The sequence below is a fragment of the Camarhynchus parvulus genome, chromosome 1 (genome assembly GCF_901933205.1).
Source record: "Camarhynchus parvulus chromosome 1, STF_HiC, whole genome shotgun sequence".
Classification (NCBI taxonomy): Eukaryota; Metazoa; Chordata; class Aves; order Passeriformes; family Thraupidae; genus Camarhynchus; species Camarhynchus parvulus.
In genome coordinates this window covers 70,749,155-70,763,381 of record NC_044571.1, presented here as the reverse complement: position 1 = coordinate 70,763,381, position 14,227 = coordinate 70,749,155, and the positions used below count along the sequence as shown (strand labels likewise).

Genomic DNA, 14,227 nt, shown 5'->3' with positions numbered 1-14,227 from the left:
CAGTGTAAGCCCCGCCAGTTTAAAAGAATTCATGTAAAAATTTAAAAAAGTCACCTACCAAGTCTGCTACTCTGCACAGGCTATCTGAAAGCTGATCAAAGATCATTACAGTCTCTGGCCCAGGTGGTGTTGAACATGCCTTCTGGACAAGCTGTTCTGATTCTTGCAATGCTTTGTCCTGTGCTTCTTGAAATCCTTCTGGACAGCTCAGCTCTGGAACACCAAACAGACCCTGCAGTGCAAAACACAGTGAAAACACATCACTATTGCCCTACTTGATTTCTTCACCTTTGTTTCAAGACTGAATTATCACTACAGAATTTTACCCAAATGACCCCAGCTAGCACACTGTAACACTTCACTGGAAGCAGCACCAGATATCAAGAGATTGCAGGCAACAGGACAGCTGTCTCAGGTTCACTAAATGAGCCCCCAATACTGGAAGCAGACCTCAAAGGAATAATATTCCACAAGTGAAAATGTTTGTGGAATGAACAGTTTTATTCCTGAAGTTCCTATCAAGCCTGACCCTGTCCCACAGGGCAAGGTAAACACACTTATTTGTGCAGGATAAATGCAGATGGCACTTATGTTCTGCATTTGTGGAAGAGACTTAGAGAAGTTCTACCACTGATCAAACAAAATTACTGATGCTAACAGAAAGAGAAGTTCCACAGTGCAGACCTACAACAGGAAAAAGATTTCAAAGAATCACAGAATACCCTGAGTTGGAAGCGATTCCTAAAGATTTTTGGGTTTTATGCATTCTTCATGTATTTGTAGCTTTGTAGACTGTTAATACATAGTTATAACTTCCAGTAATTTCCCAGCTCTCTTTCTCACAGCTAACAAACTCCTGTTTATGCATTCTTGAAATTCTGTTTAGTCTTGCCTGTTAGTTTAGCAAGGACACTTTATTTTGCACCAGGTATCATAGACATAATAAAATGCAGAGTTAGAAGATCGAGGGGGCTTGGGGGGGAGCTCCAATGGCACTGAACACAAAGGGATAATTATCTAACCCAGCTGCTCTTCTAATTGGACAATATTTGATAGGTATACTAATCAACTGACCTTATAAAAATGTAGAACTACAGTATCACATGTACATATCACCATGTTGTGCACCTTGAAGGCTTTCAATAAAGATTTGCTTTTATAGTATAATTTTAACACTGTTTGAAAAAGCTTTGAGTTTTATTCCACATGAAGAAAGGACCCACAAGGATCACTGAATTCAAATTCCTGGCTCTGCACAGCACTGTCCCCAAGAGTCACACCATGTGCCTGAGAGCATTGTCCAAATACTTCTTGAGCTCTGTCAGGCTGGTGCTGTGACCACTTCACTGGGGAGTCTATGCCAGTGCCCAACCACCCCCTGGGTGAAAAACTTTATCCTAGTAATTGCTTAATTTCATTTAAGTTAAAGCAACATCTCTTCAAGCAATACATCCCCTTTGCAACTGCCCAACTACATGAGCATCTCCTCACCCCCTGACTACAGCACAAACAGTGAAAGGTATGTGATTTCACACAAAATCTACCCCTTCCAAATTCAACCTCAGTATCTAAAAGCCACAATCTGGATTTTCAAATCTGCAGTCCAGTCAGTCAGTCAGTTTATAATCCACTTTCTGCAAACTCTTTGTATTGTTGCAGTCAGCTGCAGGTTTGCAGCTTGCTAATATTTACCCAAATAAATCAAAAAGCTACAAATTGACAGCTTGTCTGTACAAGTATATATTCTTGAATCCCTCAAGTACACATCCGGAACATTTTGGGTTGCTTTTTCCTATTTTCTTTCTTCTGTCACTGTTGCTAGAAGCACCTTCTTTATTTTCTAATGAAAGAAAACCTTTCCTCACACTTCCCATGTTTTAATGCATTATTCAGGAACAGAAATTGGACTAAAGTGAACATTGAAAAAGGTATTTTTATGTTTTTACACATGTGCACAAAACATAAAAATACTTGTGTCACAGCACTCTTGAATAATGTTTGCTGTGTAAGACACTCAAGACTGCCCTTTCACTCAGATCCTCAGCCAGAGGATGCAGTGTCCTGCAATATCCTTGGGAGCTCCAGGTCTTCCTGCTGCCCTACATCATCACTCACCCTCCCAAGCAAGCTCTTCCTGCATATGTAGTGCTCTGTGACCAGGATATATCTCTTCTTAGAGATAAATTAGCTGTGGAACTCCTCTTACATAGGATATCAAGCTGCTCAACATAAAAAACCAAAATTATTAAAAAATGAAGCTTGGTGTAGTTCTCTCTGTTCTTTAATGTCATTGGCTGCATGGCTGAAACATTTTTATCTTCACTTGGTCTCAGCATTTACATCCTACCTGGCACAGCCTCTTTGTGAGTCTGAAATATGCACCTCTATTCCAAAAGAACCGTGGGCCAAGTGAATCACCTGGAACACATTCCCTAGACCAGCCAAATGGACAATATTTAACTGGATTATTTCCTGAAGCAAGACTTCCACCAGTGTACTTCCAGAGGCATGAGAACCTGAAGAAAGGTTTCTCAGGCAAGTGCCAGATTATAAACAGAGGTCAGATTTGTCCTTTCTAAAACCCAAAGTTCAACAGCTCCATCAGGCTGGGCACCATGGCAGGAACAGCTGAGTCAGCAAGCAAAAACCTGGATTTTACAGCTGCACCTATTCTGTATGCACTGTGCTACTTTACCCTCTCCGGGTAAGAAGACACATTAACAAACGTTCCTGACCCTAAAAAGATACGCTTCAGAAACCCCAATTGTCACCAAATCAACAAAGAAATCCTTTTCTTGCCACAGGCAAGACATCAAGAATAAGCCCAGGCAAAAGGCTGTGAGCAGCGTGGCTGTTCCTGAAGCACTGTCCGAGTGCAGGGGTACGGCACTGACAGGTGAACGATGGCACAGCCAGAGGACGGCTGGCAGGAAGGGGGAATGGAAGGGCCAATCTCACTTTACGGACGTACGGGCACCACTGAGGCTCAAAGCGTTCCCACGCACAAGGCCGTCACTGTCAAACGCTTCTGTCCAAAACCAACAACGTTTGGGTTTGCTAGAACCAATATAAACACTTATTTTAAAAAAACTACACACAAGAGAAAAATTACCCCCTAGAAAAATCCCTTAAAACAGCTGAGACAAGCAGAGCAAAGCACGAGGCTGCCAGCGACCAGGGCTCCTGCCGCAGCAGGCCTGGCCCTCCCCTCCCGCCGCTCACCGTGTCCCTGCCCGCCGCACCGCCGCGCAGCGGCTGCTGCTGCTGCTGCTTCACATCGAAGGCGGTGCCAACGGGGCACCAGCTGGTGCTGACGGCCCGGCCGCCCTGCCCCGCCGCCCGGCCCCGCAGCGCCCGGCCCAGCGCCGCGGGCAGCGCCCGCCGGCAGCCGCCTAGCATGGTGGAGCGCAGCACGGCACGGCGAGCGGGAGCGGGCCCGGCTCGGCACGGCCCCGGCCTCCGCACGCCCCGCTCGGCCGCGACCTCCGCGCGTCCGCGCCGAGGGGAGGAGCGGCAGCAGGAGGCGGAGCGAGGCGGAGCTCCGGGCGCCCACAGGCTCTCAGCGCGCCGGGCGCCTGTGCCCCGGGCTCGGAGCGTTGCCTCGGCCTGCTCCGCTTCCCGCCGGGCACCTCTGCCCCGGGCTCTGAGCGCTCCCCGGGCCTGTCCCGCTTCCCGCCGGGCATCTCTGCTCCGAGCTCGGAGCGCTCCCGCAGCCTGCCCCGCTTCCCGGGTCACCGGCGCCCGACCCGGCCGCACCGGGGCCTCTGCCAGCTGATACCTGTCCTATACGTTCTCCAGTAAAACCTAAGGCCCTTCTAAAATGGGGTTTTTTTCGGTCTAGATGTTTCTGTGGTACAAACTTGTGACGTATGGCTTACGGGGAAAAACTTCGTCTTGCTGAAAACTTCACAAAGCCCTTTCCTCCGCCTGAGTGTCCTTGTATCTCTCTCGTTGTCATTTGAGAAGTGCAACTGTTCCTCCTGAATTAACCCACTGTGCCCTTTCCAGCTGGGTCCTGTGATCCACGCTTGGATTCAGCTACTGTGGGAACGTGCCCACATTCCCCTGATACTCTGAAGTGCTGATGGGAAGTCAGGCCTTAAGCTCCTAACACTGCTTTTCATGATGTGGACCCATCTCCATTGGCATCTCCGCTTTATTCTCTTCTAAGAGAAGTAAAGGAGACTTCCCTTTTTTTTCTTTTTAATTTTTTTTGACTTTTAGAAGAAAAGGAGTCAGGGGAGGGGGGAAGAAGAAGAAGAAGGAAGTTCGGGGGGAAAAAAATGACAGAATTTTAATGTATATTTTATTTCCTGTTTGATGGCACAGGAAATAACTCTTGATCAGTTCTCTGGTATGGCTGCTTCAATGTTGATTAAATATTATCTTTAATCCGGGAGAATTTGTTTTGCACCAGCTAATTCTGAAGTACAGCAGCTTTATGCTGTATTTTTGCACTGGCCTTGAATATCTGCCCACATCAGAGAATCCACATGGCACTTCCTGCTATGACTCCATTTTGCTCAATTTCAGACCTGTGACTACACAGAGAGAATATAACCATATTTAAAAGCTGTAAATGAAACTAGCTTGTGCCACACAGCAAGCAGCTTCTGCAGAGGTATCAAACTACACTAATTTCAACTTTAAAAATTATTTTAAAGTGGTTGGATGGAAACTAACCAAGTTTCAAGTCCATCTACACATGCCACATTGGAAGATATAAACTGGCTTGGAAATAACTGCTGCTTCTTGTTTATACAAGATATCCCATGCGACATAATTCCGGAACTTTTGTCTTTTATTTCATCCCACTTTGCTTTAAAATGTGTTCTTCAGAACTGGGGTACACACCCCTGTGAATGCCTACAGTAAGTCACCAAACCACTAATGTTGTTAAGCCCAGCACTGTAGACTCTGAAGACTTGTTCCCTTGTGCAGAAGCTGTTCCTGAAACCAAGCATTTTCTGTTGAATCCAGCAGAAATTTCCCAGCAGATAACAGCTTTCTCAGGGAGGGCTGAAGGGCTCAGGTACGCAGCATTCAGGGATAACGCAGAGCTACGGGGCGTGCAGCAGCAGTGGCTCCAGTGGGTCAGCAGTGCTGAACAGGAGGAACCCAGAGAAGGTGGTATCATCATCACCATCTGCATAGAGCCCATTGAAAGCCTCTCCTTGGTGGGCCTGCAGCCACACCTCGTCTCCTCCCTGCAGCTCGAGGATGGCAGCTCCTGAGGCCTGGTCCTCTCCGCTCTGGTACCTGTCCACCGTGTGCAGCATCTTGATGCCGTTCTTCACGAGAGTTACTCGCACGTTCCTCGAGTAGACAGTGATGTGGTAGGTGAAATAGTAAACGCCGGAGTGTTTGCAGGTGAACTTGCCAGTAGCTGAGCTGAAGTCATTCAGACTGTTATACAGCACCTTGTCAAACTTGATTGGGCGATTTGGAGGGGGAAACTTGGTGTTGGCAGTAAGGCCAACACTGAAAGCACTCCTTGGCAGGGCTCCTGGGGCAACTACCTACCTCCCCCTTGTCTCCTCTGTCTCCTTTCAAGCCTCTTTCCCCCTGAACTCCTGGATTACCCTGTGGTCCTATACCTCCAATATTACCTTTAGGACCTGGATTACCAATTGGGCCAATCGGCCCTGGGAAACCGACTCTTCCAGGATGGCCAATTTCACCCTTTGTCCCTTTTGGACCTATGGGTCCAATGTCTCCTTTTAACCCCTTTTGTCCTTGCAGTCCCAGCTCTCCCTTCTGACCTTTGTAACCCACTGATCCTATAAATCCTTTTGGTCCCAGTTTCCCAGGTGGTCCTCTTTCTCCTTTATCTCCTTTGTTCCCCTTCTCTTCAACAGTCCCATTGGTTCCTAAAGGGAAAAAAAAAAAAAAAACCAACAACAAAACCAAAACCAAATAATAATAAAAACAAAACAAAACAACTCCACAACTTTCTTGTGATCCTCCATTGGAAGGCACAAATTGAGGCTCATCATGAGGAGATACATGTGCAGGTGTGCATCTCCACTGTGCATACCCCACTCTGCTCACTGTACACACAGTTTCTAATACATTTAAGTGCAGGATAAGCATAATGTCTGAAGAGCCAGCTGTTTTGTTAGAAAACAGGTGCTCTGGCTGGCAGCAGCAAGAATAAGCTCAAAGAAAGGAAGGTTGTCTGTGGGCTGATGATAACACTGACAGCTCACATCATCTCATGCAAAAGCAACATCTGTCCACACTTTTTTACAGCCTTTGGTGTACAGAATGGGTGAGAGGGTTCACAATTTAATCAGAGGAAGAGGAAGGGTTTTTTTTACAACGCCCTGAACTTAACTTGAACTGTCACATGTTTCTATAATTTCTATGTATAATTTCTACTTCTCTTGGGTTACATCGGTTGCTACTGCAGCACAACTAAAGGTGTTTTGTCCTTGTTACTTGCCACCCTATCCTTCATCCACCATTGATGAGAAGATCAAAGCCTTCAAAACTGCTCTGGTTGCTGCACAAGGTTTTGAAGGTGAAGAACTCATGATGTGAAAGGCACTTTAGCAGTTGATAGACAAAAGACACCAAAAAGAACTATGCACAATCCATCAAGAAAAGAAGCTGATTAATTCTGCTCAATAGCCTTTGGCTTCTCCTGTTAGGAATAATGCTGTTTGTACAGTTTGTTGTTCTCAGTTTAGAAATGAGAGAATTTAAAATAGATGAGATTGTATGATGAGTTCACAAACACAAGGGCAGCAGTTCATAGACAAGTATTAAATTGAAGCACTTCTCTGACCTCGTTCACCTTTCTCTCCATTGACACCATCTTTTCCTGGACTTCCAGGAATTCCTGGTTCACCTAGTACAAAAATAAAAACACAGATATTCATTAAACAAATTACCAGAAAATTTGGGAAGAGTCCTTCTTTAATCTTTCCTCCTCAATCCTGGCCAAACAGTAACGTAAACCATACCTTATTCCTGACTTTTAGTGTCTGCCACTGCTGGTAGTTTTATCTTACAGAGAGGTTGACAAAGAGCAGAGAAACTCTGCTTGAGAATGGTGCTTTTGGGGTGCAGATGAAATACTTGGCATAAAGAGGTGAGTTATTGAGACATTTACAGTTGTTGTAACCTGGCGAGGATCACCAATGGGAAAACTTCTCTTGTTGCCTCCATCCATGGAAATTCAGCAAGAAGCATTGCTGGGGCAGGAAGCCTTGCAGTTAGACAAGAATGTGGTTTTGTGGTGGGCCTGGCAGTGCTGGTTTAATGATTGGACTAGATCATCTTAGAGGCCTTTTCCAGCTGTAATGATTCTGTGATTCTAAGAGTGGTGAACTCCCACCTCAAGAAGAGACATGCAGGAGTTTAACCGATGGCAATGGATCATTACAGTGGAATAATATTGCCTAGAAAGCTGAGGAAGGCATTCACACTCTTTATCCCTGTATTTAGCATGACATGGACTTTCCACTGCTCTACAGAGAGCAATTATAGAAGTGATTTTTGTAGTACAGAGGTAGTACAGATGCCCAAAAGGTCCGTGATCAAATAACTGGATACATCCTGAGTGCAGCAACAGAAGAAACAGAGTTGGCATTTTGGTTGTAATTATATTCCAAGAGTAGCTCGCAGTCATATGGACCAGAGAACAGTTCTTTAGCAGTTTCCTGCGCATTGGGTGCATCCCAGCATCTGCTGAAATTTCACTGACTTGGTAAGGAACAAAATTAATTCTCATATATTAAACCACAAAGATGTATCTATATAGAGTGTAAAAATGGTGCATTCGCCCCACTTTATTCAAACAAAGAACAGTCAGTAGAGTCATCATAACAGATGAATTTAGGAAAAATGTTGGCGAGTTTATCAGAATCTAATGGTATCATGATAACTTACTGGAGTGCAGGAAAGGCCTCTAGAAAATAAATGAAAATATGAAAGCTTTAGGTTTTCTGTTTTTCAGACCTTTCTGTTTTTCAGACCTTTCTGGAACCCTGCATACAGAAGAAGAGGGCAGTTAAATGTATGTGCCTATTAAGATGCTAATGGAAATATTTGTTTCTTTTTATATTTTAAAAGGTGGTAAAGTGTTATATGTCCACATGCCTGCAGATTTATCACCTTGTGCAACCCTGGCCTTGATATTCCAGCATGGATATAAGGGCCATCATTAACCTAAGGCTTAAGGTATTATGGGGGTGATTAGCTTTAGGATGCTGAGATTATCTCTGGCTTTGATATCTCACACAAATCTCTATTATAGCCTGCTAGAGCAGAAATAAATCCTACATTGTTGTTCAATAGTCTCCATTTCTGAACTCACTCTAGTGACTCTTGAGTTACAGCAAGTAGACACACTCAGAATCAAGTCCTACCAATGTATAATTTAGATAAGAAAGAGAAGTCTTCTTACCACTGCATACTTCCTACGACACCAAACAAGGTATCAGTTGTTGCTTTTTTGTTTACTGGGCTTGAAGCTCTTTGCAGAAATATAGTTTCTATCTTAGAGGAGTAGAAGTAGTTAGGAGTAGGTTTGCAGGCTTTAAAATTTTCAAATACACTTGATACACATGATAGAAAGTAAAGCCTTTTTTCCTTTTGTTTTTATCCCATGACCCTGACATCTCCATAGTATTTGCTGTCTTGCTTTCATTAAGCCTTTTTTTATATTTCCTTTTTCGAACAGGTAAATGACAAATGTCTGAAATGTTTTCTGCAGGCTAGGCAGAATAATCCCATTCATGCAGAGTAACTACAGACAAATTTGGGAGTAAATGGCCTTGCATTTGATATATTAAATCATTCATTCTGAACACAGTACCTGTATCTCCCTTGTCTCCTTTTGTCCCGTCACGTCCATCCCGACCAGGTATGCCATTGTGCCCAGGATTGCCAGGGATGCCAGGATACCCTTGGGTGCAGGCGTCCTGGCTCTGTGTTCCTGCTGTGCTGACTACAACAGCCAGCAGTACAATCCAGCTTTTCATTCTTTAGATAGGTTATGTGATTTTGGCTGAAATATTTAAGAAGAAAAAGTACATCTGCCTATGCCTACCTTAGAAAGGAACGCAGGGTGGTGCAGGGAGGAAAATAAGGAAATGGGGTTTCACCATGTCTATTCTTTCGTTTTATTTATAAATCTTTCTATAGCATAATTACAGTCCTGGAGACTACCAAGCGCTATTTTAAATAATTATTTAATGGACATATCAGTCCTGGCATCATTCTACATTTAAAATATTAGCTTTACACAATTCTCCATCCACATTTCTCCCTGCACCTACTTGTGACTGCACAGTTGTACCAGGAGATAGATAGTGTCATGGGAGGTGAGCTAAGGCAATTCAACCCCCTCATTCAGCACAAAGCAATCACTTCTAATTTTTTAAAAATTTTTTTTATTATTATTCACTCAAATTAGTCCCCTGCTGGGTTAATAGGTTGACTGACCTCAGAGGAGGGGTTAGAGCTGGAGCAGAGTGAGATGAGGGCAAAGGTGTGAGGGATCAAGAGAGTTTTTTGGCGAAAACAAGTCCTTAGCTGGGTACTCCCAATTCATGTAACTTTGCCACTAAAAGATAAGAGAGTCCCTCCTATATAATCTTTTTTTAATATAGGCCCATTGAAATACATTAAGGCTTAATCCTGGACACAGCCGGTTTAATTGAGTGTAAGAGCAATTGTTGGGAATAGATTAGACTGAGGAATAAAAAGCAAATAGCAACAAAATGAATACCTGTTTTATTTGGAATTAATATCCAGAAATGCTAATGCACAGAAGCTTCAGCTATATAGGTTAATACTTAAACAGGTAAAAGTGATTGTTAGTATGAGTAAATGTTACACAATTGGCTTTGGAATTAGTTCTTTTATTAATGAGGAGTAAGATCAGTATTTCTTTTGCAATATGAACTAGCATTAACTAAAAAAATTATGTCTTCTCTTTAATCCCTTCACCACAATTTCTCAGTCTCGTGAAACAATGTGCACAAATACCATGTAGAGAGACACCAGTATGTCCACAATAAGAATAATTAAACCCTTAATCTAATTTATATAGTAAGACTTCAGCTTTGGGACATGCTCCTTAATCTTTTTATTCTGTGTTAGGAAAGTTCCCCATTTTGGAACCTTTATTAGAAATTATTTATGGTGTCTTTGCCAATGGATTTATTCAGACATGTTTGATCACCATGTTTGCCTGCTGCTCCTGGGTGGCACTAAAGAAAGGTGAAAACAGATAAAAAATTGATCCTTCTCAGCTATATAAATATTTGCTGCCTTAGTCAAAGGACTCCATAAGCATTCAAAAGGAAGTAATGCTCTGTATGACACATCCTACAGAGAAGTCTGACAGTCCTTGTCCACTTACAGAGAACCCCATTCCCAGTTGTCTAGGGAAGAATTTCCTGCCTAAAGAATAGACAGTGTGGTTGGTCCCCATACATGCACTCCTCTCTACAACCTGACATCATCATCATCATCATATATATAGGACCTTTGTTCTTACCTTGTTCACTTGGTACTTGCAGTGTTCTTGGACATCTTTAAACTGAGTATAGAAACTTCATGTAAAGGAATGCACACTCCAATATGTGCCTTGAGGACAAGCACTTGTTTGGTCACTAAATTCTCAAAGGTCAGTGATTTAATTTTGAGAGCTGTTCAATAATTAAAACAGAGGTTTAAAGTGGAATCTTTCTATTTATTCCAATATTAAACTGAAGTGCTCTGTACTTTGGCTTTTACCACTGTTACATAAAAGGAAGTTGTTAAAACAGATTAATAAGGCTTTGATTTCCTGTTCCTTTGTACAAATATATCACACAAATGTTAGCCTCTGACATTGGATGATTTGTGGGATGGAAGGCATGTCTCACAACCATTATTGTGCTGCTAAAATATGAAGGTAACTTCTGAATTAGGTAATTTACAATGGATTTAGGGACAAAGACTATAGAAATTTTAAAAAATGCTGATAATGTGGCATTATAATTATTAGGTGATTATGGAAAAAAAGTAATAAGGTTGAATTAAAAATAGAATAAATAGAATTACAAAGTTTTTCATGTGTAATAAGGAGGTTCTCTGTCTAGCTATTCAAGCAACAGTCAAAGTTATTGGGTTACTAAATTATGTATTAGTGGTAACTAATTTGAAAAAAAGCCACAACTCAATTCTTAACAGTGTCTTTTTGAAACTACTGGAACTGCTGTTGTTTAAGGACTAGTGGAAGTCAACTGAGCTTATCATCAACTCCCTAAATGCTGATCATCAACAGTGAAGGATAAAACCAAAAGTAAAGTGAGTTAATGTGTCAGAGGAAGTGGCCTTAATTCACCCTTGTTGGTTCAAGCGACTGCAAAGTGTCTGAGGGTGTCACCACACTGCAAAGATGTGACACGTGTGCTCTGCACACATCAAAGAACATTCCCTCAGCACTGCAGAGAAACGAAGTTTTCTGTAACATCTTCACCACCACCCTGTGGCGACACCAAAATATTGCAAGAGTTGAGTTGCCCTGGCTTGAACCTGGGACATCGTGTCCGCCGCGCTCTGGGGAAAAGGCGGGACCATGGGCAGCAATTCGCTGCTCTACTTGAATGAACTTCTGTAGCCAAATTAATCTTGCTGCTATGCTAACTGAGAAGAAGAAGCGAGAGCCACAATAAACAATCCTTTTCTCTTTACTCATTAAGCGCCATCTGAAATTTTCTAACCATGCTTAGCCTCAGCCTCCTTTCTCACTTAAAAGTTTGCATCATTAAAAACCAGCCCATCCTGCCAGTTAGGAATAACGTCATTCATTAGTTACCTATACCTTGATGGACTCTGCAGTTAGTCTGGTTTGATGCATTTTTAGCAGACAACCAAGAAAACTGCTGTAAAAATAGCCTTTAAGACAAATGTTTCCTTCAGCTGCTTTTTAGTGCCTTGTCTCATTACAGAATAATGATTTGAAAATAATTACATGGGAGCAAGAGTTCATCATTTGCTCTTAAAAAACATTGAAAGGCAGGAGATGCAGAGGATTTTAGATTGACTGCTGTGCTAATTACCTTTGGTAGCAGATGAATATGACAGCAACGACCATGATGGCTAATTAGATATACCTGAACTTATTAGCAGAGCAGTTTCTAGACACTTTTTCAGTCAGTATCTCTAAAATCTGGGGTGTGCTTATAGGAAGAGGCCATGGTGCACCTGGGGCTCCTCCTTTCCTCTTACGCAGTTTCAGCTTTGCTGAAAAAAAAAAATCCCTGGGAGAAACAGTGGATAAATCCTACATCACCTTGTGTTTGGAGAGAAACTCAGCCCTTGAAGAGCAGTGGTACTCCTTCCTCTCAGATCTGCCCTTCTGAACTTCACTGATGTGACTCCAGTTATGCGGATGGACACCTTCCAACCCCTGCTTGTCCGCAGAGTGGTTTGGCTGCCAATGCAGGTGTCCCACTCTGAATGCTTACAACATTAAAATGACTCAGATAAATGTTGTCCAGGTGTCAATCACACATACACACCCCCCATCCCCCCCAAGATGCACAACAGAAATAACAGAAATGTAGGATGTAATGATGTGTTGTAAACAGACAATGATGTAATGTAAACAGAGGGAAGGTGTGATGGATGTGGGTCACTTGTCTGGTGCAACCTGCTGTAGGTGCCAGCAGAGACATTTGGGGATGCCCCATGGATGAAGCCTACAAAGGAGGTGCAGGTGTAAACACATGTACACACACACACACCTACACACACACACACACAAACACACAAACACACGTCTGTTTTTTGAAATCAGAGCTTCAATTCCTAATAGTGGCAGTAGGTGAGTTCTCAGCTCCAAGCACTGGACAAGTTCTGATTGCAGTGAACTAAACAGGGACTTAAGATTAACAAAAAAAGTGTGCTAACAGTTTATACAGCTTTATCATATTCTCATAATTAGATATCCTCCAGACATAGTAACTAGATTTTGTAAAGCATTTAGAAACACATTTATTTGTATAAGGAGTATTTATGTGCCTTCCTTGCAAACTACATGGTGTGCTGTTTTTCACTGCTGAGTTTTTCGTTTCTCCTCTGATTCTGGAACATGAAAAAGCCTGAATCCTTGTCTCTCTTACCAAGCACAGATCATTATGCAGCCTTTGGAAAAAACCTAAACAACAACAAAAAAATCTAAGACAAGCAGTGCTACTTCTGTGCAAACTAAAAGCTCCATCTGATAGATCAGCTCTCAAGGAACTTAAAAGCTGAAAGTACAGAACAATTTAGAGGATTTAGCCTGACTGCCCAAGCATGAAATAAAAGGCACAAATGAGCTCACCCTAGCCAGATGAACCACAGGGTCCTTAGAAAGCCTACTGATTGCTACATCCTACTCCAGTGTTTGCTTCGGGTATGTTTTTATGTCATCCAATCTATCTCACTAAGTGCTCAAACTGTGCCTTTCACTTTAATGTTGGAGCACTCAGCACACATCCCACCACAGCAGCAACCTTGGGAGGCAGAAACTCTCAGCTGTGAGATGAACCAAGAAATATAAGAGCCCAGACGTTGGAAAGAGGGGTAAAGAATTAGCAAACCAACTATTGTGCCAGCAGTTGAACTCATCAAAATGTTTCTGATGAAAAGATTTCAGCAAAGTATGTTATTTTGTTAAAGCTGGTCTCAGCAAAACACAATTTTCAACACAGCCTGGAGCAGGAAGGACACAGGCACACCTTTCAGATGTGGTCCTCTGCCCTGTCAAAATAATAAGACACAAAATTTCCCTGAATCGGAGAAGTCAAATCCCCAGCTGTGTTGCCCATTGCTCTATCAAGCAGACAGGTAAGCCTGTTCACACATGTGCAGAACACGCCTTTTGGGTGAACCCCTTTAAATGGGTTTGCTTTCGTTCCAAAGAAAATAAAATTAAATCCTCCTTACCTGCCCTGCAAAACTTAAGTCACCATCTTCTGTTAGCAGGAGCTTTATTAGCACAGAAGCTGCACCTGCATGTATTGCAAGGGGTACTGTGTGAAGCCTCTGCCAGGACAAGGTAAAGCACAGTAATGTCAGGCTGAGACAGCAACAAGTACAGGCTTTGCCTGAACAGTGAAGAGTTCAATACCAGAACCAGGCTTAGGCATTGTTAAAATAAACTTGTGCTGAGAAGTACTGAAGCTGTTACTGGGAAAACAAGAGAGCGTGGTGTGACTTTTTTCTTTAAAATACTAGA

The 14,227-nt window shown here is 42.7% G+C and overlaps 2 protein-coding genes across 2 annotated transcripts in view; both read right to left on the bottom strand.

Moving 5' to 3' along the window:
• Nucleotides 1-3,399, bottom strand: part of MIPEP (mitochondrial intermediate peptidase) — a 65,933-nt gene extending 62,534 nt beyond the window's left edge. Inside the window, exons 1-2 of the mRNA XM_030950697.1 lie at nt 3,223-3,399; nt 59-232 (exon numbers count right to left, since the gene is read on the bottom strand). Of these exons, the coding sequence (XP_030806557.1) occupies nt 59-232; nt 3,223-3,399 (351 nt within the window). The remainder of the gene's footprint in view (nt 1-58; nt 233-3,222) is intronic.
• Nucleotides 3,400-5,060: 1,661 nt separating this feature from the next.
• Nucleotides 5,061-14,169, bottom strand: LOC115906512 (complement C1q and tumor necrosis factor-related protein 9A-like). The gene is given in 5 exon segments (XM_030953741.1): nt 5,061-5,516; nt 5,518-5,870; nt 6,791-6,853; nt 8,825-9,016; nt 13,936-14,169. Coding segments are annotated over 4 exon segments (1,038 nt in total). The 5' UTR covers nt 8,991-9,016; nt 13,936-14,169.
• Nucleotides 14,170-14,227: the final 58 nt, after the last annotated feature.